The 27,834-nt window shown below is 39.3% G+C and overlaps 1 protein-coding gene across 1 annotated transcript in view; it reads left to right on the top strand.

Moving 5' to 3' along the window:
* The first annotated feature begins 7,083 nt into the window (after positions 1 to 7,083).
* The window catches only part of LIX1 (limb and CNS expressed 1), a 51,509-nt gene continuing 30,758 nt past the window's right edge, over positions 7,084 to 27,834 (top strand). Inside the window, exons 1-2 of the mRNA XM_002815754.5 lie at positions 7,084 to 7,334; positions 25,206 to 25,369. Coding sequence (XP_002815800.1) covers positions 7,253 to 7,334; positions 25,206 to 25,369 — 246 coding nt within the window. The 5' untranslated portion in view covers positions 7,084 to 7,252. The remainder of the gene's footprint in view (positions 7,335 to 25,205; positions 25,370 to 27,834) is intronic.

Raw genomic sequence — 27,834 nt, 5'->3', positions numbered from 1 at the left:
TAAGTCACTTGTTTAAACCAATAAATATTCTCCTACGTATTTTAAACTAATAATTTTTGCATAGTCTAGATTTTCCTTTTACTTTGCTCATTATTTTTGCAAAAATTTAAACATTCTATATGACTTACACCCCCCAGAAATGTGACTTTCTAGGTAACCCATAGAAGGGGTGTGTGTCTCATCCCTTGGCTTGCCCCTTATAGAACACCTCTTCTCTCTTTATTTGAGGAGTAGCTCAGAAACTCAGCTGGAATTCAAATGCCTCTTTTAGAATCAATCTGATCACTTTACAGCCACATTTTGTATAAAGTTTTTTCCTATGCACCCAATGATACAAATTTCTGTCCTGGAAAGGGTGTGTGCTATCTGAGAAAATGGAGAGGAACCAATAATTAGATAAACTTTTATGAAAGAGAAAATATCATTATAAAGGCCACTAGCAAAATCCACTCCAAAAACAAACCAAAATTGTTTTAACTATCTTTTTAAAAATACATATTAGGCTGGAAGTCAGCCAACCATCGTTAATAAGCTCAGTTATCGCAAACAACATCCAGTGACCCAAGGGCTTGGCATCATTATCTCCAATCTTGTTAAGTTTGAACGTCCAAATTCTCCCACTTAAATAACTCTGAGTTTATCCTTAAAGTGTTAACCTGTGAACTAGCAAAGCCTCCCCCAGTATCTTTGACCTCTGAAGTATTTCTTGAATAATCAATTTTACTCCTCTCAGAGACCAAATACCAAGACAGCTCTGGGTAATTGGTTATATGAGACCATCAAGATAACATGGACCTATTCAGGGTCCCCATATATATACCAGTCAAAAAGCTGACATAAATGAGAGGTTGAATTTCATTGTGCTTTATGGTTATGAGAGTTGACTTTGCATTGGCAAGGAAAAAGAGCAGTTTACTAGTGGTTTTTTCATAATGTTCTATAAAAATGAAGAAATGTACATTCCTGTAATCTGGAGATGGGATATTAATCAATTTTCTAGTTATTTTTCATGTAGCTCAACAGATTAGTTCCTATTAATGATTTCTTAAAGGCAGTGAAATATCAATAAACAAGTATCTAGGATAAAGTTCTTTTATTTTACTTGTATTTGTAAACTTTTCCTAGAAACCATCTGAAGTTGCCTTTCCAACTCACCCTCTCAATAAATACCTTGATTCAAACATCTCATTTTGTCCCTTCCAAGTTGACAGTATATAAATTAGCACTGCAGCCGTTCATTCTTTTAACTTGTTCTTTCCCAGCTGAGAGTAAACAAAGTTGATGCTGTACAGCCATTCATTCCTCCTACTGCTCTCTTCCTAGTTGGGGCTAAACAAAGCTGACACTAAACAGTCATTAGCTATTACCTCTGTGAAGTCAACTTCTTCCCAGCCTTTCTTCTTCATCCTCCCACACACCCTCAGAAACACTCCTGACAACAGCTTTGACCCTCTTTTGCCAATTCTGCATTTAGACCCTTCCAGTTCCTTCCACTCATTTCCCATTAGAATCTGAAAGGAGCTGTTGTCAGTCATTTCCCATTGTTTTCATAAACTATTTATTCTCCATATTAAGGCATTTAACTATTTGATTCCAATTCTTTTTCATTTGATCTATTTTATCTTAAATTGTACATTTTTAAGAATTAGAAAGTAAGTGAAGAAATTATTTCAGGATAGATAATCTTCCTAAATCTCAATCAAGGTCCACTCCCTCTCTCAGTCACCTGATTCACTAGAGATGAGTAGTATGTCATCTCAGGCTTAGTTACTGCAGGCTTATTCTTTAAAGCCTCCATGTCTTGAACTGAAATCTCTGAGGACCTGGAATTTCACTAACCTCACCTGCAGCCTCACCAACAGGCCCATTCTCCTGTTTCAATTACCCTAGCTTCTTCCTCCAGAGCAGAGTACCTTGTGGCAAAATGAGAGAGTTCCTTCTTGTTTCTAACTGAAGATGATTCTTCAATGTATCCATTATATTTTCTAACATTCTGCAGGTTATTTTAATAAGTGGCCCCCACCTTCGTATCATTTTTATAACTGTAATGAGCCATCTAACAACAAAACTGTTACTGGAATTAAGATCTCAGCTCACTGCAACCTCTGCCTCCCAGGTTCAAGCAATTCTCCTGCATCAGCTTGCTAAGTAGCTGTGATTACAGGCATGTACCATCACACCCAGCTAATTTTTGTATTTTTAGTAGAGATGGGGTTTCACCATGTTGACCAGGCTGGTCTCAAACTCCTGACCTCAAGGGATCCACCCGTCTCGGCCTCCCAAAGTGCTGGGATTATAGGTGTGAGCCACCATGCCTGGCCAGGAATGAATTTTTTTTTTTACCAGAAAAATTATTATTTCCATCTACTTTTTTGTTGCATTATGCATAAAATTATGCAAAATATACCACCTTGATTTCCCATCTTGAAGAACTCTGTTCTCTCTGGAAGACTGGTAAGTGTGCTATTTCCCTGAGCCGCCTTCTTACCATTGGGTGGTAAGTTTTGATCACTGAATATGTCAGTTGTATGTCATTTCACATCCTCTGATTAGTACGCTCTGACAAGATTTGTAAAAACATCATTTTGGTTTTACTTTGTTTGAATACTTTTGTTTTTGGTATATGCCAAGAGATGGTTGAGGTTTACAGTGAAATCTAATGTGAACTTTAGAATTTGTGCTAAAATAGACACACTATTCAGGGGTTTCTCAGGTTCTTCCATCTCTATCAGATGCTTCTTATTCTCTATTCGCTATCTTCTTTATTCTCTATCAAATAAAGAATAGTAAGAAATAGTTGTTTTTCTAGACTATCTTACAATAGCATTTTAAGGTAAAAAGTCTTTATGGGCATTTAAGAAGGAAATGCATAAACAAAGTTTTAAGAAAACTTCTGCTGAAGGATTGGGCTTAATAGGAATGAAGAAACTATGCTATCTAACTGGAATGTTGTATAATCCACCTTTCTTAGAATTCCTTTCTCATTTCTCAAAATACAACTCATTAAAAATCATGATATTTATATGGACTTCTCTTCATGAAGCTGTTTTGGAGCTCTCTATGAAGATGCTCAATAGTTTGCTTTTTAAAGAAAAACCTTATGGGAATTGAAGATGATTAGTTTTCTTTTTTCTTTCTTTTTTTTTTTTTTTTTTTTTTTTTGAGACAGTGTCTCACTCTTGTCACCCAGGCTGGAGTGCAGTGGCGCGATCTCGGCTCACCGCAACTTCTGCCTCCCGGGTTCAAGCAATTCTCCTGCCTCAGCCTCCTGAGTAGCTGGGATTACAGCTTGCGCCACCAAGCCCAGCTAATTTTTGTATTTTTAGTAGAGATGGGGTTTCGCTATGTGGCCAGGCTGGTCTCGAACTCCTGACCTCAGGTGATCCACCTACCTCGGCCTCCCAAAGTGCTAGGATTACAGGCGTGAGCAACTGCACTCGGCAAGAAGATTAGTTTTCTCAACAAATTCTTACCTTTCATTGTAATTAGTATTAGCAGTGAACATCTTTGAATTCCTTATATTGATTTGTGTCTCTCATACTGATGAATGGATAACAGTCAGATTGACTGTGGGAATAGAAGTGATTTGTTTGAAGACCATTGCACCCTTAGGAAACAAATATATGAACTTAGAGAAGGCTAAAAAATCTATGATAATATTTGTGCTCATTTGTAATACAGGCATAGAAAAATGTATGTTAGAACTGAAAGAGAGCATCCAGCTTAATCCCTTAATTTTACAGAAGAGGACTCTGAACCCAAAAATGAGTGGCTTCTTTAAGGTTATATAGATAATGAACATGAAACCCTGGTCTTAATGATCCCACGTTCAGTGTTGCTTTCACCAAAATGCAACCAAAATATTTTTAAATACTGCTGGAATTATATTCAAGCATATGGAAATGCCCATTTATTAACTGAAATCCAAACATTTCTCTTCTTTTTAATATTATCAGACTTACTTCTTTGAGAAGTCCATATTATTTTTCTTGGTTCTCTAGTGGTGATATTAAATATCTTGGTTTCCAATTCAATATCACATTGAAAGTACTTCATTTATACTTTATGTCCAATCAATGGATAATAGCTTTTTTGTCCACAAAACATCTAATTTCTGTTTTAGATGATAAACTCCTGGACAGCAAGGACATTGACAATTTCCTATTTGGCACAGCTCATATAAAGTGCACTTTGGGACCCTGTTTAAAGAAAACATCTTAACATGAAGGGCTACTTCTTTCAAGTTCTTATCTTATACAATGTCTTTGCACTCTGGGGCAACCCTGTGTCTGTGTTCTGTGTGGCATATACTACCTGTGGGCATTTGCTAAGTGATAGTCATGATATGGTTTGGCTGTGACCCCACCCAAATTTCATCCTTTTTTTTTTTTTTTTGAGACAGAGTCTCACTCTGTTGCCCCAGGTGGAGTCTAGCAGCACAATCTCGGCTCACTGCAACCTCTGCCTCCGAGGTTCAAGCAATTCTCCTGCCTCAGCCTCCCGAGTAGCTGGAATTACAGGCATGCACCACCACACCCAGGTGATTTTTGTATTTTTAGTAGAGCTGGGGTTTCACTATGTTGGCCAGACTGGTCTCGAACTCCTGACCTCAGGTGATCTGCCTGCCTCGGCCTCCCAAAGTGCTGGGATTACAGGTGTGAGCCACCATACCTGGAACCAAATCTCATCTTGAATTGTAGTTCCCATAATCACCACGTGTGGTGTGAGGGACCTGATGGGAGGTAATTGAATCATGGGGGTGATTACCCCCATACTGTTCTCATGATAGTGAATAAGTTCTCATGAGATCTGATGGTTTTATAAGGAGTTTTGCCTCTTTGCTTGGCACTTCTTCTTCCTGCTGCCATGTGAAGAAGGATGTGTTTGCCTCCCCTTCCACCATACTTGTAAGTTTCCTGAGGCCTCCCCAGCCATGCTGAACTGTGTGTCAATTAAGCCTCTTTCCTTTATAAATTACCCCGTCTTGGGTAATTTAGCAGCATGAACTAATACAGTGAGTATAATAGGAATTATTATTATTCTAGTTCTGTTCCATCTATTTCCTTTTATGAAGCCTGCTCTTCTACAAACTAGCTGAAGAAGCTGATCACATGGAAGGTATTTCATTTTTATATAGTCTTTAAAGGTCTACTTTCAGTTCATCATAAAATACAACCTAGTTATGGAGTCTGAAAATTGGAAGAAACACTGGAAAGCAATCTTTGTGGCTACCCTGGAAAAATATTTTAAATAAAAGTTTGACAATCCTCAACAACCTCCTTCAACAAGTAACATTGGTTACAACCACTAAAATTAGTTATTTTATATCTGGTATAAATCCTTATTATGGAAAAGGAATCCTGTGACTTATGTCTTCTATGGAAAGATTATTTAACAAAGTGTTACAGGTAGTATAGATCATGAATAGGTAGAAAAAGAATTTCTGTTTTCTTAAGATCTTTAAAGGCCAGGCATGGTGGCTCACGCCTGTAATCCTAGCACTTTGGTAGGCCGAAATGGGTGGATCACTTGAGGCCAGGAGTTTGAGACCACCCTGGGGAACATGGTGAAACCCCCTCTCTACTAAAGAGACACAAATTAGCCAGGTGCAGTGGCGTGGGCCTGTGGTCCCAGCTACTAGAAAGGCTAAGGTGGGAGGACCTTTTGAGACTGAGAAGTCAAGGCTGCAGTGAGCCCGGATCACGCCATTGCACTCCAGCCTGCATGACAAAGTGAGACTCTGTCTCAAATAAAAAAAAAAAAAAAAAAAAAAAAATGGATACTGCTAGGGACTAAATTAAGCCTTGCATTTGAATTCAGGAGCCACTCTTCTGGAAGCCAAGGCTTGTTGCCCCCCACAAACCTCCCAAATTTTAGTCACTTCTGTTGGGCAGGGGCAAGTAAAACCTGACGGACTGTCTTACAGCTTGCCTGGGAACATTTGTTTCCCTATTTACCCTTCAAAGTGAATCATTCCCAAGGTTGACTTTAATTAATTCTGATGTAATTCACTTCCTTTCATTTAATAATTATTAAAAATTTCAGGGCAGGGTGCAGTGGCTCACGCCTGTAATCCCAGCACTTTGGGGGCCAAGACGGGATGATTGCTTGAGGCCAGGAGTTTGAGACCAGCCTGGGCAACACAGTGAGACCCCATCTCTACAGAAAATTTAAAAATTAGCCAGGCGTGGTGGCATGTGCCTCCCAACTACTTGGGATGCTGAGATGGGAAGATTGCTTGAGTCCAGAGCTCAAGCCCCTCACTTGAGTCAAGGCTGCAGTCATTGCACTCCAGCCTGGAGGACAGTATAAGACCCTATTAAAAAGAAAAATAAAACAAAGAAACAGGAAGAGAAAATACATATATGTTTCTTAAGGTAGTTATTAAAAGACTTCTTTAAAAATTGAGACAGGGTCTCACTTTGTCACCCAGGCTGGAGTGCAGTGGCACAATCTGGGCTCACTGCAGCCTCGAGCTTCCAGGCTGAAACCATCCTCCCACCTTAGCACCCCAAGTAGCTGGGACCACAGGCGTACGCCACCACACCCAGCTAATTTTTGTATTTTTTGTAGAGTTAGGGTTTCGCCATGTTGCCCAGGCTGGTCTGGAACTCTTGGGCTTAAGCAATCTGCCCGCCTCAGCCTCCCAAAGTGCTGGAATTACAGGCATGAGAAACTGCACCCAGCCCCATAATCTTTATAGCACTCCTTTACCAAAGAAGAATTATAGTGAAAATTTAGATTTATAGAGATTATACTGTTAACATATAGCTGGCAGTTCTGAGCTGGAAGCTCTCTTGTCATTCAGGAAATTTCCTGGAGAAATAACCTTCCTGATTCCATATTCCTGGGGGCAACACAATTGAAGATAGAGGGCCAGAAGAAATACTCAAGTTAGAAAGCTGCACAGCATTCAGACAAAATCTGGTTGGAGAGGAAAGCCGTTTTCATAATTTAGCGAGCTTCCCCAGCTAGCCTGTAGGTGGGTGTGTTTAACAGAAGAAAGCAATGGGAACCCGCCTGTCAGCCAGCCTTTCGAGCTAATTAGCTCAGCATACAACAAAGATAAGTGAGCCTGGGAAGAGGGCCCCCTGAGGGGTCTTTAGATTCTGGGAAATGTCTGATTGGCAGATGTTAAAAGGGATTCCTTGGTAATCCAGTGCATCAATGAGCTGCAGAAATTCAGCCCAGGACTGCAAGAATTCAGGCATGAGGACACTCTGTACAGGAGGCTCACACAGGCAGACCCAAGATGGACAGAACCTTGGAATCTCTGAGACACATCATTGCCCAAGTCTTGCCTCACAGAGATCCGGCTCTAGTCTTCAAAGACTGTAAGTACTGAAGGGGGAAAAGTTTTTTGACTTTTTAGAAAATAGTCCTAAACATCAAGTCACATCCTATTTAAGTAAGATTTCTCCTAAATCTCTGCAGTCATATGCTGTGTTCTAAGTGATATTTTAACTTGTTCCTGACTTCAGCCAGAAGAACGATTTCATTTCACCTACAGGCATTAGGCGCTGGGTTATTTTGTCAGTGATACATCTTGCTAACTATTTAGAAGTCTTTTCTACAATCCAAGACCTGCCTAAGACTTAATGAACTTTTTCTGATGCTTTTCAAGTAAAGCAAAGCTGACTGGTGCTGAGATTAAACCTAAAAACAATTTGGAAATGATACTAAAATATATCAATATTTGTTAACCTGTTTAATACTCCACAACACATATTAGTTATGTTAATTCAAGTATCGTGTTTGTCTGAAAATATTTGTTGCAAACCAGAATTAACAGTAAATCACCACTGAGCTTTTAAAGTTTGATAACAGATTATAATGCTTTAGTTAAAAGGCCAATAAAATGAGATGCCTCCTAACCTCAGCAACACTCCCTGTGTGGACCCCCCTACCACCATCACCAATTTATACAGCATGGCAATTCAAAATTTTTTTTTAATGATTTAAAAATAATTCAGTCAAGATTTCCAATTCTAGCAATACTATTAAACCATTTGTCATATAACTTCATTTCTGGAACCAATTTGATTTCCTGCTGCTGCAAAACAGACTATCTTCATGTTGTATCTTATCTACAGTGGGTTTCATATTACAAAGGGCTTCTGAAATAGAACTTTGCTACGGAACTGCCCAAAAGGTAAAATGCATATGGAATTTTTTTTTAACTTAAATAGGTTGCAGCTTTCCTCTTTGTGAATCTAGTTATGTTTGTCTCCATCAAAACATCAATGGTTTGAATTTTTGCTTTCAGATTGCTGAATAATGTTCCTTTCCAGATGTCCTCTTAGCTTAGATTTCTCATATGTATGTTGAAGAAACAGGAATGTTAGGCCATTTAATTCTATAAATTTTTCCTCTTAGATGTTCAATTGTAACCAATCTGTCCTTTAAGGCATAAAGTGAAAGCCTTTTCTTTCTCTCGCTCTCTTTTTAAATATTGTCTTTAAGCATTTGCCAATAACTGTGTTAGATCTAATAAAAATCACTCTCTCCACTACTCTAGCCTGGAGTCTATTCAGGTTTGTTATGTTTTTTAAGCGAAAAGGGAGGGAAAGAATGTCTCTCTCCTACAATAGAACTGAATTCACTAGTGAGGGATAAAAGGGCTCTCGGGCTGCCCAAGCTTTGGATAAATTGTAAGAACCAGGGTTCTTATGCTGACCGTTTAAATAGGGGAAGCAGTTAAAAAAAATAGGGGGGACGTTTTTCACTGGCTCATTGAAAACTTAATAAGTTCAAATGTGAAACTGTATAGCTCATTTTTTAGCTGAACTAAATTGCTGCGACTGTTTACAGTTTAGAAGAGAAGATAGACTAGAAAAAGGATTACAATAAAGCATACATTAACTTCTGTTATCCAGGACTTTGCAGGACTTCTTTTATATGGGAGAACAAATAAGTGTCCTGTTTTATATATTTCATTCATTAACATAGAACCTATATTTGACCAGAGAGCATTGCCTGTTTACCCTAGGATGGACTGCTACTCAGCAACTGCTTGCATGGCTTAACAGATGTGAATATTAAACTGCCGATTCTCTCCCTTCTTTTCTAATCTGAAAAATGACTAAATGACAGTAAGCCAAATGGCACATTTCTGTACCAGGAGTTTTCCTAACTTTAAAACATCCAACCACTTACCAATCTCGTGGAATAAGTGGGAATGGGCTGCTTACTTTCTGGGACAGGACATTAAAAGTCTATCTGGAGCCTATGCCATTGCCCTGGCAAGCTGTAGGTGCTGCACACGCCAGAGTTTGGCATATGGACCCATTTTCTTTGGCATACCCATAAGTTGCTGCCACCACACTCCTATTGGCAGCCTGTAAAAAGCTGCCACCAGCCTTGAATGGCAGGTTCTGAGCAGTCCCCTCTCCTCCTAGTCACTCCTGGCTCCTCCTCCACTCTAACCTGCTCCAAGCTCTTTCTGCCAGAAGGAAAGAGCTGAGCACTTGAGCACATCACTGCCAATTCCTTAAGAAAAATTGCTACCTTACTTTCCTACAAGATGAAAGCTGATCCAAGAATTTTTAAAACCCAGCCCAGTTGAACAAAAGAGTAAACATACACAAACACACAAACACACACACATGCACACACAAAACACTTAAATTTTTTCTAAATTTCTCTTCCATGAATGCAAACACAGTTTTTCTCTCTTCACTCTTTGGTTATACATAATGCAGGGAGTGTAAATGATCATGTAATTCATTTATTGCCCTCAGTTGGCTTTTGATTTGCTTAAAAACAAGCAATAGTAACTGAATTTTCTCTTCAAGTTGGTTAGAAAAAGCACCCAGAGAGTTTTCTGGTCTGAAACAGATGCACATGGGAATAGTTACGTTCATTTAAAGAAATAAAATTCAAATGCTTTCTCAGACAAGGAAGCTCTTCAAATGGTATTCTGCAATACATTAAACCTGTCATTTTATTTTATACAAGGCGTTCATCTGGCAATAGTTGTGATTTGTTTCTTTTTTTATTTTCTCTTCTAGAAGGAAATAAATTCCATAACACTTTTTTTCCTTTTCCCTATTTCACATTTCATATGAAAAATAATGGAAAGAGGTTTTAAATAAGGTGGACTCCCAATTTGAAATTTGTTCATCTAAGCTGACACTGGACTGTTCTCCCCTGCATAAATGTCTCTGTTTTAAAACAAGTAGCACTGGAAGTCTCCACACTACCAGGCAGAATCTCTGCAAAGTATAGCTTGTCTCCATATTGCCTTCCATTCTTGGCTTTGTGCAATATCCAATTTCGTTTCATGTGTCATGCATCACAACCAAAGCTGAGCTGTTCTAAAAGCAGCCCCTGTCCACTCTTTTGAAGAAGTGTGTGAACTTACTATTCGTTTACCACTGTTTGACAATTCCTTGCGTACCTTCTCAAAAGAAATCACCACATGACTTCAAGATAGCTATGCTTTCAGATCCTAATCTGAGTGTTAACTCTTCATATTACAAGAGCACAATACATTTATCTGCCATCTTTGGGCTCTTCCTTCAACCATTTAATAGTAAGGCTAAGACGTCAAGTCCTCACGTGATAGGCACTGTACTAGAAACATTTATTCTTCACAGTAAGCTAGTAATGTAGGTACTATTGTTGTTAGAGGTGAGGAAACTGAGGCACACAGAGGTTAAAATGACGTGACCAAGGTCACTCAAGGTCACACAGCTAGTATGTGATAGAGCCAGGAATCAAATTCTGTCTTCCAACTCCTGACCTTGAAACACTATGAGACATTGCCTCTCAGAAGTGCTAGTTACCATGTCATTAGTGTTATAATAGCAGTACAGGTTGAGTATGCCTTATCTGAAATGCTTGGGACCAGAAGTGTTGTAGATTTCAGATTATTTTTGGATTTCAGAATATTTGCATTGTATATACTTTAGCACCCCAAATCTGAACATCTGAAATCTGAAATGCTTCAATGAACATTTCCTTGGAGTCTCATGTCAGCAATTAAATGTTCTGGATTTTGGAACATTCTGGATTTTAGGTTTTTGGATTTGGGATGCTCGACTTATATCTGTTAGGAAAACAGGGGGGAGGAAAAGGAACTCTACCAGGAGCATAGAGGGAGCCCATTAAATAATCACATTTGAACAGAAGTGTGACAAGAAAGTGGTGAGGGGAAGATAATTTTTGATGAGATAGAACAGCTTGTCCAAAGACAAATTGGGCAATATAAGAACCATGTGCTGGGGGAGACAGAGACAGACTGAGGAGGCAGGTTGGGTCATGCTGACATGCCGGCAATAGGGAGCCATTGGAGTTAACAGTGATCTTAAATTAGTTCTGGAAGTTTATGGCCTTATGTTGCATTGGAGAAAAGTTTATATTGACATTGGTTGGAGGTACACATCCGAATACCTAAGTTAGGGAACACTGCAGCTTTTTCTTATCAAGAAACCATTTGCCAACTCAGACAAGATGCAAGATTTGTAAATGTCAAACATGCCTATGAGGAGAAACCACTTTCACTGACAGAAGGCCAAAATCAGGGCAAACTTTCTCAAAAAGATTGTTTAAAAAGTATCTTAATTGTCACTGTAGCCATGAGAATGAGTTGGTTTCTAGCATTGACTTATGAAGTGACATGTAAGATTTCACTGATATTTTTTCCCAAATTTTATAATGAAAAAGTAAGATGGATCCTTTACTAAGTGTTGAAAAATTGGAAGCAAATTTCTCACATATTTGAGGTGCATTAACTCTTCCATTTGGGAGAACATTTTTCTGCATGAAAGGTTTTATTTATATCAGATAGGTGAATACTTTACTTCAAAGAGTACGTTTTTTACCCTTTGGAAAAACTGGACCAGACTACAGGGCTATTAAAAACATCTTAGTAATCATGAATCTAGCTACATGCAGCGTGAGAGAGCAAGAATCCTCAGGAGTCAAGTACTTTATCCACCCCGTGCTTTTTAGTACAGTTATGTGAAATCAATCAATTTGATGATAAATTCATAGTTTTCACATTTCACAGAAAGGAATGGAGTAGGATGTAAAGGCTGAAGATTCTTGTGCAGTAAAATCCCTATACATATTGCATTGCATTCCACCACCCCTGAAAAAATACAGTTTAAAACCACAAAAAAACAGCCAAACAAAAATAGACCCTATAGTGCTTGCTAGCTTATTTTAAAATAATGAGTGCATCTTAATTACAGTAATTTGAACTCTGCTAATTTTAGCATCTAAACTATGGATGTCTGTTTGACTGAAGCCTATTCAAATGCTAATTTTACTTTATTTATCATAGGGCCTAACTATTTTTATTTGAATTTATACTAAGGAAGAAATGTAAATTTTAGTACAGCTATCAATGGCATAAGAGCTGGTTCTTTTTTTTTTTTTCAGTAAATTTACATTTGACAGAGTTTAAAGTCAAATGTGTAACAGTCTCAACCCCAGAAGACAGGCTTTCAAAATGGAAAAAATAGGTAGCTTCTTGATCACTTTATGGCTATATCTGTCCTAGTACATTTATTTCTCATAGATAAGATTTAACAGATCAAAATAAATATGATAGACACCTATCCTGTGAGATCAAATCTGGGACCTCTTCATTGACTGCTCTCCCATCTCACCAGAGGTTTTTGGTGGTGGTTGCTGTTGTTTTTAACAGTTAAGATTTGTTAGTCTGAACTCAATTTTAACAACTTCTGAAACTCATGTGTTAAGTTACAGCCCATAATAGGATACAGATGCGTAAGGGTGAGTTTCTAAGTTATGATCTTCTGTTTAAATGACACGGTTTTACTGATTATGTGCTACAGATTGATTTAAGAAATGTAAGACAACTTTAGAAGCCTTTCATAAAAGAATCTTTTTTTGTAATACATTTCATATTGACGTTTTAACCCCAAACGCTCTTACTTCTTTTCCTCCATGTTCAAATGCCCATGTAAGTTTAGTCTGTCAAGGTAGTTAAAACATTTCTATTTTAAAAGAAAAAAAAAGAATCCTATTGAAAGACTGACAAAATAGACAATTATTTCACTCCCCATAGTTCTTTATATTTTTTTCTCTGGTGTCCATGAAATGTTTGAATTATGGTTTTGGTTTTTTATTTCCTCCTGCGATGATAATCAGTTGATCCCTATTTCTATCTCATCCCGTTAAGCAGCTGTGAGAAACCATCATTTCATCACCACTACTTTGGCACTTATGGCCTGTGCTATTTAGTTTGCATTTCCCTCATGTGTCTCTGTACTAAGTGTTATGGCTTCACTGTGGTGTTTTTGTCCACACCTAAGTTGTAAGTTCCAGGAGGGCAGAGCTGTACCTTGTACTTTTCTGTAACCCCCAGGTAACTCCCACAGGGACACACACCTAGCAGGCGCATAATCAGAAATTTTTGGATTGCCAATGGTTGATTTTTCTTCCTCACATAAAGGGGGTAAGATTCTCCCATTGTCAGGTATTCTCCTTTACGATGAAATAAACTGTACCAAGACCCTTTTAAGCCATTTATCTTCTGACTCCATTATCACAGGCTAATTACATGCAGGGTTAAGTTGATAGCCAGATGATACAGAAGACAGCATCAAGAAAGTCGGGGCTCTAAAGACAAACACACCCACTCGGCTAGAGCTCCGCCTTGGATTGGCCCTATCACACTCTCTCAGAATCATTCCATATGCCATGTTGGCACAATGGCTTAAATTGCCCGTCCTTACGTTCATCCTTTGGATCTACCCCCAACTGTGAGTCACCAGTCATGCATGCACCATGCTCTTTAGAGCCAAACTCTGTGCCTTGTGCATAAACCCTGGTTAGATAGCTGTGGCAGGATCTTGAGCATTCTTATAATGACTGTTTCCAGGGAAGGAAGATGCATTATACAAAGCCACATTTACACTTATTTGACCATTTTGACTACGAAGAACAAAGCAACCAGCGTGACTAATCCTTCATTGGTTGTCTAAAATCACTGGTCCTCTAAAGTCTCTTTTATTTATTTATTTATTTTTTTAATTAATTTTGAGACAGAGTCTCGCTCTGTCACCCAGGTTGGAGTGTAGTGGCATGATCTCAGCTCATTGCAACCTCTGCCTCCTGGGTTCAAGGGATTCTCCTGTCTCAGCCTACCAAGTAGCTGGGATTACAGGCGCCCACTACCACACCTAGCTAATTTTTGTAATTTTAGTAGAGATGAGGTTTCACCATGTTGGCCAGTCTGGTCTCAAACTCCTGACCTCAAGTGATCCGCCCACCTCAGCCTCCCAAAGTGCTGGGATTACAGGCGTGAGCCACTGCGCCTGGCCTAAAGTCTCTTTTAAATACAGTGCAATGTCATTACCCAATAGAATGTGAGAAATATATGTACTTTCTGATTGGATAAATACGGTACATCAGGCTTCTATTTAATGCAGCTTTTGAGATTGAATGACATCATTTGACCCAATGTGCACATATAAACCACATATGTGAAATCAGGCATGCTGCTTAAATATGGTATACTTAATAACTTTTTAATTTGTCTTTGTGATTCCCTCTTACACATTCATTAATTTTCCCCCTCCTTCCTTAAAAAATTACCCTGTGGTTCCAAATATACATAAAATAAGTGTTATTTAAATTTTCCCCTAAATGGATTTACAGTTCATCGGTTTTAAATTCTAAAGGTGAAAATTAAACAACAAAGTATGATACCCCTTTTGCATGTTTTGCAGAGTCTCCTGAGAGGTTAACTTTGTAAAACAACCTGAAGGATCATAATTTCCTCAGGAATATGTTTGGGGTAAGGAGTGGGAATGAAAGAAGAAAAAAAAAAAGCAAACATAAGAAGAAACACAACCAGCTTTCCAGTTGCTGAAGAGTTAAGCTCTGACCTGGGAGCGTTACCAAAGGAAAGTCCCTCTGCTGGGAACAAAGCAAGACTCCAAGCTGTCTCAGTCCTGCTGTGTGCTGTGGCTACCTTTGAAAGTGTCTACACAAAAGAAAAAGGGGCCCGAGATTCCTACATGTTGTACCCTGTGTGTCCACAAGATTCCATTAGCCTGGCCAAAACTTGGCAAAGGCTGAGTATAGTTAGAAACAACTAGACAGCAACTCTGTTTGTCAGTGTCCTGGGGTTCAGCTAAGCCCAGCACAAGACCCAAAGGTACCGCATTTTTCAACTCATTTTCATGAATGGTAAATCAGCGTCACACCTTGAGCTTGCCCTTTAAATTGTTTAGGGTTCCTTTTCCTGTTGCTCCTCAAGAAAACTAGGAAATAACATTGGTAAAAACAAGTTGTACATGATTGAATTGCTAAAATACAAAATACTAATTAACTTTATTTAAAAATATCACCTGCTAGGGATAATTTAATTAAAGGTTACATTAAAATATTATATAACATAAATCCATATGTTTAGAGGCAGATAATCAATTTACAAATATGGCAACTGGGCACGGTGGCTCACGCCTATAATCCCAGCCCTTTGGGAGGCCAAGGCGGGTGGATCACCTGAGGTCAGGAGTTCAAGACCAGCCTGACCAACATGGTGAAACACCGTCTCTACTAAAAATACAAAAATTAGCTGGGCGTGGTGGCAGGTGCCTGTACTCCCAGCTACTCAGGAAGCTGAGGCAGGAGAATCGCTTCAACCCGGGAGGTGGAGGCTGCAGTGAGCTGAGAAAGCGCCATTACACACCAGCTGGGCGACAAAAGTGAAACTCCATCTCAAAAAAAAAAAAAAAATGGTAATCATCTTGAAAGCCTCTTAATGATTTATCCTTAAATGGCAGCCTTTCCAATTTGTCTTTGTTTTTGACAAGGGAAATTCTACCCAGCTAGAATATTTCCCCATGTAAGTCTTAAAGAAATTTGTTCTTTTTTTTCTATCAAATTTATAATGGATTTTTAAGATCCCTTTTTGTGGACAAATGACTGTCTTCTATGCAGGACTTGTGTCATATTAGGTAATTGAACTAAGCAATGAACTATATTGTTTCTACTTTCCTGAAGCATACACTGTTATGAAAATTAATTTAAAATAAAATTAGCTCCTCATAGTAGTTTTTGCTAGGAGCAGGTCTATTGCCTTTAGCATCCATTGGAAAGTGAAAAATTGGGACCAAAAAAATCCACATTTTCAAATTTTGAGACATGTAGCATTTTATCCATTTATTTTCTGGCTATTAGGGAGTTCTGACTTTACCAGTGAATGTTATCAAAAGATCTTTCTCTTTTCTATCCCTGAACTCTGCACCTGTCTTGGAAATAAATAGCACAATGTGTTCAATTAGAGAATCTTCAGGTTGTAGACTATTTCTGGACTATTTAATGACTTAGTTTCCAATACAGGAACGTTAGTTTCAAAGATGCAATATGAAAACATATATTCATGCCTTTTCTTTTCTTCCTTTACTTCCTCCAGTCACAAATAATAGCTAACACTCTAGTACTTACTATGTGTGAAGTTCTTTTCTGAGCATTTTCCATTTTAAGCCTTACAGCACCCCAGTGATGTAGACACTACGTTCCACAGATGAGGAACTGAGGCATGGGGTGGTTAGATATCTTGCAGTGATAGAAACAGGATTCAAACCCAGACAGTCTGGCTTCAGAGAACAGGCTTTTAACTACTGAGGAAACTTCCTGTCTGTTGATAAAAAGTGGAGAGACAAGATTCAGTGCATATTTTATTGTGTAATGAACTCATGCCTGTATTTGAGGACTCTTCTATAACAAACCCTGTAATCCATGCAGCATTTAAACTCTCTACATCTCAAACTTTCCCTATGGAAACATAGATCATATATGCTTATTGGCATCCTCATTGTGTCCAATCTGTGAAATTAAAAATACAATTTTACATATATATACACAAATGATAAGCCCTGAATGTTGAGTATGATGCCCTCTGGGTGTCCAATTACTGATGTCCTTCTCTGAAGAGGCTTCATCTCCTTCCAGGCTGCAGAAGGAACACTCTCTTGCTTAATCATCTCCTACCCACTTCTAGTGGGTTTTTCTGCCCAGGCCCCTCTCAGAGAAATGTTCTACCTTGGGCTCACCCAGATACACAACAGCAATCATACATTCTCTCTGAGGATCCAGGCCCTTCCTTGTGGCTCCACCTCTTCATGGATGGAGCCACCACAGGCAGCACAGCACCTTTGGCAAGGGCAAAGGACAAGGGACTCTGTTCCTACCCTTCTCTCCTGCTTGGGTAAAGCTGGGACACCAGGGCAATAGGGTTCACATCCAGTTATTAAAAGAAGCTAAGTCCTCTCACCCAGTCTCTTGTCAAATCATATCCCTTCCTACTGGCACTCTTTCCTATTGCTCCCTACACAGTTCCTCAGTGGGAGTATCATTATTTCTCTCCCTTCACCCATCCCTCCCTCAACCTCATTCCTCTGAGAAGGGCTCAGCTTAGGCCTTTTTCCTACACAAATTTTTCCTGACCTTTTCAGCCCACATTCATCTACTCTTCCCCTTGCGTTTATTTAATTATTTGTCCATAAATTTTACATTTTACATGTCACTTTAACATCATCTCTGTTCCACAATTTAGCACTCTAATATTTTGTTCACTAATTATATGATGAATATATTATTTCTCCAGTCGGATTGTAAATCTCCGTGGGCAGAGACCTGTCTTGGATTTTTCTATTACTTCATAGCATCAAGGTCAGGGTCAGCACATAGACATGCCAATGCCACATTGCAGGTTAATTATGGTGTTCTGTTCCACTGATCCCATATGGTATTTTTCAGTTCTTTTCAACAGAGTGCTTCAGGCAGTCAACATAAATCAATTAGTGTTGGCATCCAAGACAAACAGACTTTTTATCCCTGTTCAGGACTTTCCTAAGCACTAGTTCTTGTGAAGGTACAACCCAAGTGAGTAGGCAGCCAGCAACCACGTTTCTACCCTGACCAGGCTTCATCTCTCTCTACCCACTTTGCCATCCCCAGCTGAGACATGGTTGCCACCAATACACCCATGTTGTGTGAACACCATCATGGTCTATCCATGAAACCTCCTATTCCAGAATTAAGTCCTGACCACGCTGTGGATCACAGTGACTTCACTTACTTTCCACATGTTCATTCAATTGCACTAAAGCTGTTTAGACTATGTCGAGGTTTCTTAGATTCCAAATGAATTCAATGACTGCTTCTAGGTGAGTATCCAGCCTGTGCTGGATACCAAGGAGGCTACAGAGAAGAATGAGCCAGAGTTGCTGCCCTCTAGAATTCCAGTCTGCTGTGAGTTAAGTAACAGAAAACTGTATTCTGTAAGATGAATTGTTACCACACGGCATTTCATTCCTCTGGCCAGAAGGAAGTACAGCCAAGTCTGACTGGATACATTTAGCCAGGAGCACCACATCCATTTTATTAGCATGGTTTATAGGATATTAAGTGCTAAGACATAGGGCCACTCATGGAATAAGAGTTCAGAAAAGCAGGTACATGTGAGTAGGAGCCAGCGAGTAAGACACAATGGAGGAGGTGTCGTTTCCCCTGAAGTGTGGGAGTAAACTGGATAGAAGGAAGGGAGGGGAGGGACACAACACTCAAAATAGGAGGGAGAACTTGAACCAAGGTACAGATAACAAATAAGCAATATGTGTTCAGGGAGGTGTAATGAGACTGTCCAGGCTGAAGCCAATCAGGAATTTCTGCTGGAGAGGGTCAAGGGTTAAATAACCAAGGTGTTCCATGTTGCTGGATGTCTTCATCAGTTAACTGGGAAAGCCTCAATGCTGAACTTTATAATAAAAAAAAGGAAGCTTCAGGAAGGGGAAAATGAAAACCTCACTTACAAGAGACTTGCTTGGGGATCTAATACTACTCTGAAATCTCTGTTGTGTTTAAATTTCAAAATACAGTGAAGAAGAAAGTAGCCACACTAATTTCTGTAAACTACATAGCACATTTTCTTGCTATTGAAACACAAAACATTTAAAACTCCTGTAGGGGCCTATCACCGTGTTAGAGAAAGCAATTAAGGGTAGTAGAATGAATTAAGAAGCTCGATCTGCAAAGTCACTTCAGAGGTACACTGCTTTCTTTACTGTCAGCAGTTCTAAGCTGATAGAAATCACAAAAAGGAACTGGATTTCATGCTATTATTAATATTCCTCCTAACACTTCTCTCTCCTTCTACTTCTTAACGTCCCTTGCCTCGGCAAGGGATTTGATATTCTGCTTCTTTATTGTAACTTTATCAGTTAAACATCAGTTACCTTGACAAAAGCAAACCCAAAAGATGATTTGTGAAAGTTAAAGGCAGAACCAGAAGTGTTGCTCAGCTCATCCTTAATTCAGTGTCAGCTCAACTGCTACCCCTCTGCTTTCTCCAGAGCTCCAAGCTTAGGAGTCACTGCTTCCTGTGTCCAGTGTCTAGATTCGCTGTATGACTGATTTATCTTGTCCTGGCTGCGGATACAGTCAGTTCCCCTTAGTGTCCACTGGGAGAGAGTAGAAACTTTTCAAAAAGAACTTTACTAAACTTTCGGAGAAATAATGCAAAGCCATAGATAATGTGTTTTCGACTGTAGCTTCCTGACCCTGAGGTGGAAGGCACAACCAGGTAGAGACCTGGCCTTGCCAGAAGGCTCATGTCCCTCTACCAGGGAAACCAAGCCCCTCAGCAATCTCTGTCATTGAGTCTTATTTCTCTTGAGGTCCCTCCTTTGTTCTTTGAAAGAAAGGGCTGGAATGAGAGGCTCAGTCACAGCCCCTCCTGAGCCAGTTTGTGGGTATTTACACCATTGTTTAAACCAGAGCAGTTGGCTGAAGATTGATGATAAGGATATCTGTTTACATGCACATGGACTGCTCATTCCGTATGACAATTCCAAGCTGGAAACGTGTCATATGACTTGTTTGAAAATATGCAAATAAAGTCTTTTCTTTCATTTGACTTTGTCAAGAACAAATGTCAGAAAAATGACCCACGGAAAAAGGTAAATGAAGTAATTCTTGGGGAAGGCTCTCATGCCTACAGTACCAACAACCTCACAAATGCAGCCCATCTTCTATACTTTTGATAACATTCAAATACTTGACTAACATTTATTATGTTTCTACTATGTTCCAGGGGTTGTGGGGAAATGATATAATTCTTTCTCCAATGAGCATTGTCTATTATTACCGATAGACAGCATGAAAATAACTTAAGTTCTATTATATTACGGAGTATCTCAGGATAAACCAAGAACATGGACTATAGAAGCAAAACTAGGTTAAAAATCCTAGGTCTAAGACTTAGTAGCTGTGTGATTACACCTTCAACTTCTTTTTTTTTCCTTTGTAGGATGTGAATGATAATACCTATTTCAAGGGGGTGCTGTAAGGATGAAATGGGAAAATGCATATAATAGGTACATTGGGAGGATAGGAATGGTCACTTCTTCCTACAGCAAGGCCTCTCAAATTTTAACATGCACCAGTTTTGTTTTGTTTTTTAATCTTGTTAAGAAGCAGATTATATTTCAGAAGGCCTAGGGTGGAGCCTGAGATCCTGCATTTTTAACAAGTTCCTAAGTGATATCCATGATGTTTCTTGGGGGTAGGGCGTGCACTTTCATTAGCAAGGGCTTTGAGATTATTTTATTTTTGAGAAACTGATGCTGGAAGCAAGTCTTGAAAAAGAGTAGGTACCATTCAAGAAGACAATAGACAGAGGAAAGAAGGGCATTCCAGGAGGATGAATGGAAGTACTGGCTTTTGAGAAGCATAAGAAGCATAGGGAGTGAGGAACCTGAAGGGTGAACTTGGGGAGACGAGGTTAGGACAAGAGAGAATAGTGAGACATAGGGTCTTCTACGCCTTGCCAAGGAGTTATTCATTCCATAGTTAATAAGGGACCCACAGAAGGACTTGAAGATGTGAGTGATTTGATTGGCTATGAGATTCAGTGATATTACCCTGAAAACAGTGGGAGTATAGGTTGGATGGGAGGCTGGTTGGAGTCAGGAGGGTATTGTGGTGTGCTTGATGAGATACAGTGAGCATGGACCAATGCAGCAATGGTAGTACAGACTGAAAGAAACTGATGCTGATGGGAGACATCAGGATATGAAACTGACAAAACTTGGGCATTTATTAGATATTGAAAGAGGAAATGAAGTTTAAGGTTTATGCCCAGTTTCTGATTTAGGTAACTAGGTAGATGATAACATCACTTTTTTTTGTAACCCAGGAGAAAGAAAAGTAATTCAGGAGGAAGAGAAGAGTTTATGAAAAAGAAAATGAGTTGAGTTTGAAAATAGGTTGAGTTTTTGCAACATCCAAATGGCAGTGTCTGATAACAAAATTGGAGATGCAGGAGAATAGTTTGGGAGCTGTCTGTGTATATTATGGTGGGTTCTGTCATTCAAGGAGAATAGCTGGAAGAGAAGCAAGAGGAGACAAGACAAGATTTCCATGCTAGCCAACATGAGTAGTGAGCAGAGGAAGAGAAATCCACAAAAGACACCAAGGAGAAATGATTAGGAAGAGATGCAGACTGAGGCGGAAAAGCCTAGGGAGACAAGCTTTCTAGAAGAAAGTTATCAGCTTTGTCAAACACAGCTAAGAAGTCAAGTAAATAAGGACTGAAAACCAGGAATTGGTACTATTTGTAGGAATTTCAGCAGAATAATGTAGAGGAAAGCCTACATTACTTGCGGTGGGTTAAAAATAAATGGAACATAAGGAAGCAGAGACAGTCAATGTGGAATATTCTTTCTAGCAGTTTGGCTATATTGGGAGCATTTTAATAACTAGTAGCCAGACGTAGTTCCAAGATTGAGTGTTTCATTTAATTGATTGATTGATTCATTCGTTTATTCATTTAATAGTTGTTTTGAGCACACTTTTGGCTGCTGGGAAAGAGTGAATAAGGAGAGAACTTTTAAAAATAGGCCATGGGAGTGACTAAGAGAACAATTTCCAGGAAAAGCAGCCTCAAATTCATTTGAGACTGTAGGAAATAAGGTGGAGCTGAGCATTTGTGCAGATGGGTTCCTAGACATAGGGATGGATATTGCACACTTGGTAGCTCAAGTTTATTCTGTAACATGGAAGGCAGGGTCATTGGCTGGGCACTGAAGGTGCAACTGCACTTAGAGATTAACTATGTATTGATTGATGCCTGTTCTCAAACTTGGGTGATTTTCTTCAGCAGCTCTTGACCCTCTGCTCATATTTTCTTTGAAATTGTCCACAAACCTTGTTGATGCTACCCCCCAAAATAAAGAAGCATGTGTTTCATAAATAGAGCATTTTCTGATATACCAGTCTTTGGAATTCCAAACAGCAAGCTGGCCTTCTTCCTTCTGCACTTCATTTGTCTGGTTTTCAAGTCGACAAGAACAGATAGAGATAGAAAGATGGATTGTGTGTCTGTATGTATATATATTGCACTCTTGGCGGGTGATGACATCTATGGGATCATCAGAGAAATCTTACAAAATTGCAGAATGAAAAATTTGAAAACTTTAACTTTTATTCACACAGAAATCTGACTTAGTGCATACCTTCAAACTCTTTAATCCCAAGAGCTTTACATGCCAAAATTCTTGTGTTCATTTTCCCTAGATTATCATGCATTTTACCTAGATTATCATGGGTCCTCAACTTCCTACCCCACTTCTCAGCTAAACACCAGTCAACAACTGACTGACAAAGTAGGAGGCTAATAGTCCTTGTTGACAAGAAGAGCAACAGGCTACTGGCATTAGTTACAGCCTTCAATCTTTAGGACATCTCTGCTGACTTCTGGAGGTCAACTGCAAGCAGAGACTCAAGTCAGCTAGCTCATAGATATTTGTTTCCTCAGGGGTGGGAGGGAAAGGAGGAGAGTAGGGGACAGAAAAATAGTTTAGAAGATAATAGTTCTAATTCTATTTTGAGTTACATCAACTAGTAGAAAATGTTATTTCAGGCTGGGCACAGTGGCTCACGCCTGTAATCCCAGCACTTTGGGAGGCCGAGACGGGCGGATCACAAGGTCAGGAGATCGAGACCATCCTGGCTAACAGTGAAATCCTGTCTCTACTGAAAATACAAAAAAATTAGCCGGGCATAGTGGCGGGCACCTGTAGTCCCAGCTACTCGGGAGGCTGAGGCAGGAGAATGGCGTGAACCAGGGAGGCAGAGCTTGCAGTGAGCTGAGATCATGCCACTGCACTCCAGCCCGGGCAACTGAGCAAGACTCTGTCTCAAAAAAAAAAGAAAAGAAAATATTATTTCAAATATTTTCAAAAAAATTAAAAAGCTCTGTAATGACCAATTCTCCACTTGACCATTCGATACCTATTTTATTGATTAATTCAAGTATCCCCTCACTACTGTTAACATTTTCCCAATTTCTTTCCCAAATCACTTCTTAAATTACTAAACACTGCAGTTTTTAACTATACACAGGCAACCAGTTCCTTAGGAGTTGCCAGAATTTGCCTGAACTATACACCATGAAGCTGATCAGTGACCTACGGAGGAGGTGCAGACACCTAGTGCTCTAGTAAACGCTTAGAAAGTGGCTATACAATGATTTTGCCTCCAGATCACACTCTGAGATACTCCAGACTCTCTGAAAAATGTCACTGTCCAGAATTTTAAAGCAGATCCAAGAATATATTCAGGATAATGGCAAAGGGCATAGATGCCATGTTACACAAAGCATGTTTGAAAGAGCAAAAACTATTTAATCTAGAACTTGAAAAAACATGAGTGTTGTCTGTTTAGTGTACTTTTCATATGCAAGCGAGAGATGTCACTTGAAAATGGCTTAAGGAAAAAGCAGATGGGTTAGATAACTTCAAGTCCAATCAAGGATCCTGGATTACGGGCGTAGCTGGAACCAGGAGCTCAAACTATGTCATCAAAACTTAGCCTTCCTCCATCTCTTTACTGAACCGTTCTCTGGGCTTTCTTCTCAGCCAGATTTTCTTCTTGCTCGGGCAGCACCATGCTTACCTCCTACCGCTCCAGAAACCCCACGGAAAAAGGAAACTTTCAACATTTTCAACACATTCATTGTCCCTAAATGGCTTGGCTATGGCCAAATTCCCACCTGCACCCCTAGAGACTACATGATTCTTCAAGGAAAATCTTGGTGCTATTTCCACAAGCAGGGAAGTGAATGCCAGGCAAGCAAAACAACAGATGTCCTATACTGCTTTCAAACATGTGGTGGGCTCCCATGTGGATAAGGAAATAAACTTTTTGAGGCCTCAGAAATGAGAAGTAGACCCTCTGCATGAACCTTACAGGAAAGCAGATTTCAGTTCACTCCTACAAGGACCTTTTCACAGAAACATTAGCAGTTGAAATAGGCTGCCTCAGGTTGTGGCAAGTACTAGGTCCTTCCACATGTTCAGGTACAGGCCAGATGAGCAGCTGTCAGGAATGCTGGCAAGGAATTCCTGCATTAGGCAGGGCTTTGCCTACATGACCTATAAGGTCACTTTTGACTCTACAATTCTATTATCCTTGTTAATTTCTACAATTTAATTTGCAGTACAGGATAAACAAACTAACCTAATTTGATCTGGAACTTCTGTGGGCTATCACAGGTCATTTAATCTAAAACATATGGCTCTAGCCATTACTATGTTTTCTGAAATACTCGAACAGACCTTGTTCTTAACAAGGTCTTCATGTTATTAGTTTCACTCATGGATTTTTCCAGCCTCCTGCTTATTCCACAACTGCCTTTCATTCTCGTTTAGACTGGGGTGGAAGGAGCATGAAAGAGTTCCCTTCTTTCTGACTTTCTCTTCTTAAATCTTTGCAGGCTTAAGAATCTATGAGAAATGAGAAAGAGGACCACAGATAATCACAGCTCTGGATAAAGTCTATTAAGACAAATGTTCAAAGCAGAATGAGATTTTTAATTTTTATATTAAAAATTAATTTATAGAGTAAATTTGAAATACTGCTATATTGTTTTAATTAGGGTACCAAAACCACTTCTTGAGCCTTACTCATTAAGAAATATACACATTTGCATTTGTAAATAACAGGTTTAATTTGTATATTTTAACATACTTTAAAAATATATTTAAATAAAGTATATTCTTTCACAGCTAAAAGCCCCCCCACCCCACTATCCACATACCCAGATCTACTTAAACTGGAACTGTCATGCTACAGAATCCAGCTTGCAAATAAAATTTTGGTTTTGTACCAGATTATGTCCATCCTTAATAACTGATGGTGTTTCTTGTCTTTTTCAGTGAACGTTGTGTCAATGTTACAGGAATTTTGGGAAAGCAAGCAGCAGCAGAGGGCTGCATTCCCAAGTGAAGGTGTGGTGGTCTATGAGTCACTGCCAGCTCCTGGGCCTCCCTTTGTGAGTTACGTGACCCTCCCAGGGGGAAGCTGTTTTGGCAACTTTCAGGTAAGAAGTAGCCATTAATTTGTCAGTGAAAGTTCATTGGGTTAAAATAAAGTAAACCTTTTTGTAAACTGGTAACATTACATATTTTCTTGGAAATAGTGAACAAAGTTGTACCATATCCTATGAATGAAAACAACAGGAAAGGAATTAAATTTGCCAATATCCTTTATAAATATCCTTTTAATTGAGTAAATTATCCCTCAATTTTCAATAACTGGCAAAGATGTTTTATTTCTTGCTTATGGATATCGTGAAACTCATAAGCAATCAAGTTTCTCTCTTAGTTTGTCAACTAAAAAGCCCAAGGCAAATTTTCAGGTTATTTTTTTGTAGTGTAAGTCTACAGAACTTAGTATCATATAATTTTTAAGACTAACGTCATACCTGATACTATTTATATTTTTACCTTTACTCTCCCTTTGAACTTATTAAGTCACTCATTTATTGTATCCTGTTACCAGGTGTATCTGTTTTACATGGTTTCAAATCCTTCATTGAGTGAGGGAAGGGTATAATTTAATAAACAGACCTACAAACCTATGCTGCCTCGGGGAAGTCAAAGAAGGATTCACAGGAAATATAAATGTGAACTGAGGCATTCAGTTGATGATGTCTTGGCCAATGGGAAAAGGGAAAATGACATTCTTAGCATAGGGAACCACAGCATTTTCAGAATTAGGGAAGCATAAGGGTTAATGTGTGTGGCAAGGAACGGTTAGGGGAGGACAGGTAGGCACTCACATCAAACCATAAGAGATCTTCATACTTTGCAAAGCAGTACAGGTTTTATTCTACATAAAATCAGAACCTTTGAAGGATTCTGAGCAGAAGAGTGATGTATCCAAATGTACTTCAGAAAGATTACTTGGGTCACAGCATGAAGATGCCTTGGATTTAAACGATTTAAATGGCTGAGAGGCTGAAAGTGATGAGTGCCCATGGAGACGAGCTGCAAACACAGTATGTTCAGGAACTAACGGTGAAGGGACTTCATTAGGAGTGAAAGTTGGGATGCTACTTTCATGCCTAATGAAGTCTCTTCACCTTCACCTTTACCAGTGGTCAGCCCTGGCTTTGGGCACTGGGTGGGAAACACAGGAGGAAGTGGAGCAGGTATGTGAAAGGTGAGGATGAAGAAAGTATGAAGTGCCTGGAAGTCAAACAGAGAAGAGCAATTGCCCTCCCCTATCCAAAAAAAAAAAAAAAAAAAAAAAAAAAAAGTCAGACCTGAAGCTCAAGAAAGAGATATGGGTTGAACTTCTACATTTCTAAGCTGAAGCCACAGCTACAGGTACCACTGCCAAGTGAGAATGTGTGGTGTGAGAAGATGATCAAGGAATGCTCTTAGGAACAGTTTTAGTGGGGGAAATAAAAGGAGAAAGATTTCTCTAAAAAGCCCAGAGATTGCCCAGAAAAAGACAAAGAACCAGAAGAGGGGATTTATGGAAACTGAGAGATGTGACATCTTGAGACTGAGGATGAAGTGAGCAGCGGTCAGCCACAGGACAGATGTCCAGTGAGATGTTTCCACTGACTGTGATGAATGTGAAATCCTTATTAACCTTCCGAAAAGTAATGTCAATGGAGAAAATGGGATACAAATTAGATTACAGTAGATTACAGTTGTTAGAGTAAAATAGGGGTTTAGAAGTAGAGACAGTGTCCTTCAGTAAGGATTTAGAGGGCTCCTTCCTACTCTTGTGGTCAGCACTGCTTGTGAAAATAGGACCACGTTGCCTATTATCCAGTGAGGAGTTGGAGACAAAACATGTTCTGGTCAAACTGGCATCAGTGGCTTCCAGACATCTAAGCCATAATTAAAGCTGGGAAGGACAACGAAAACTGAGCCACTGAATATTCAGACAGTTCTCAAACAGCCTGCAAAGATGGGCCAGAATCAACAGATGAACTCTTAGAATATAAAATAAAAATTTAAAAAGTCTCAAGGTTGAATCAAGATGGAGTGGACTTAGCACATTCTTCAAACTCTTTTCTAGTCTGAAATTCCCTAAAATGTCAAAGACATGTTTTAAGATAAGAAAATTCACAATAGTGCTAGGCAAGAAGAAAGGGTGCCATTGGAAGAGATGAACTTTGAGGCAATTCCAGGAGATGAGAGTAGAATCAAATTATTAGGGGCAAAGATGGCACAGTCTAAATATATATAGGAGAAATGTACTGTGAAAGTCAAGAAGAGCTAGAGAAACTCCAGGTTTACATGAACAAATGCAAAGAGCAGGAGGCAGTCCTGGGGTAATTTTAAGGCTAATCAAAAACTGCTTTCAAAACTTCCGACCCATCCAGCCAGTGAGGTGTTGCCTTCCCCACTCTGAACAGTAGTCAGCAGTGTGTTTTTACCTCTGGTGAATGAAAGTGAATTGACTGAGGAGGATGATTTGAATGTGGGTATAGAAGCCTCAGAACAGAGCTTGATGTAACCCTAGACACCAAAGACACGGATGAGA

This window comes from Pongo abelii, chromosome 4 (assembly GCF_028885655.2).
Source record: "Pongo abelii isolate AG06213 chromosome 4, NHGRI_mPonAbe1-v2.0_pri, whole genome shotgun sequence".
NCBI lineage: Eukaryota > Metazoa > Chordata > Mammalia > Primates > Hominidae > Pongo > Pongo abelii.
This window is presented reverse-complemented; position numbering and strand designations above follow the sequence as displayed.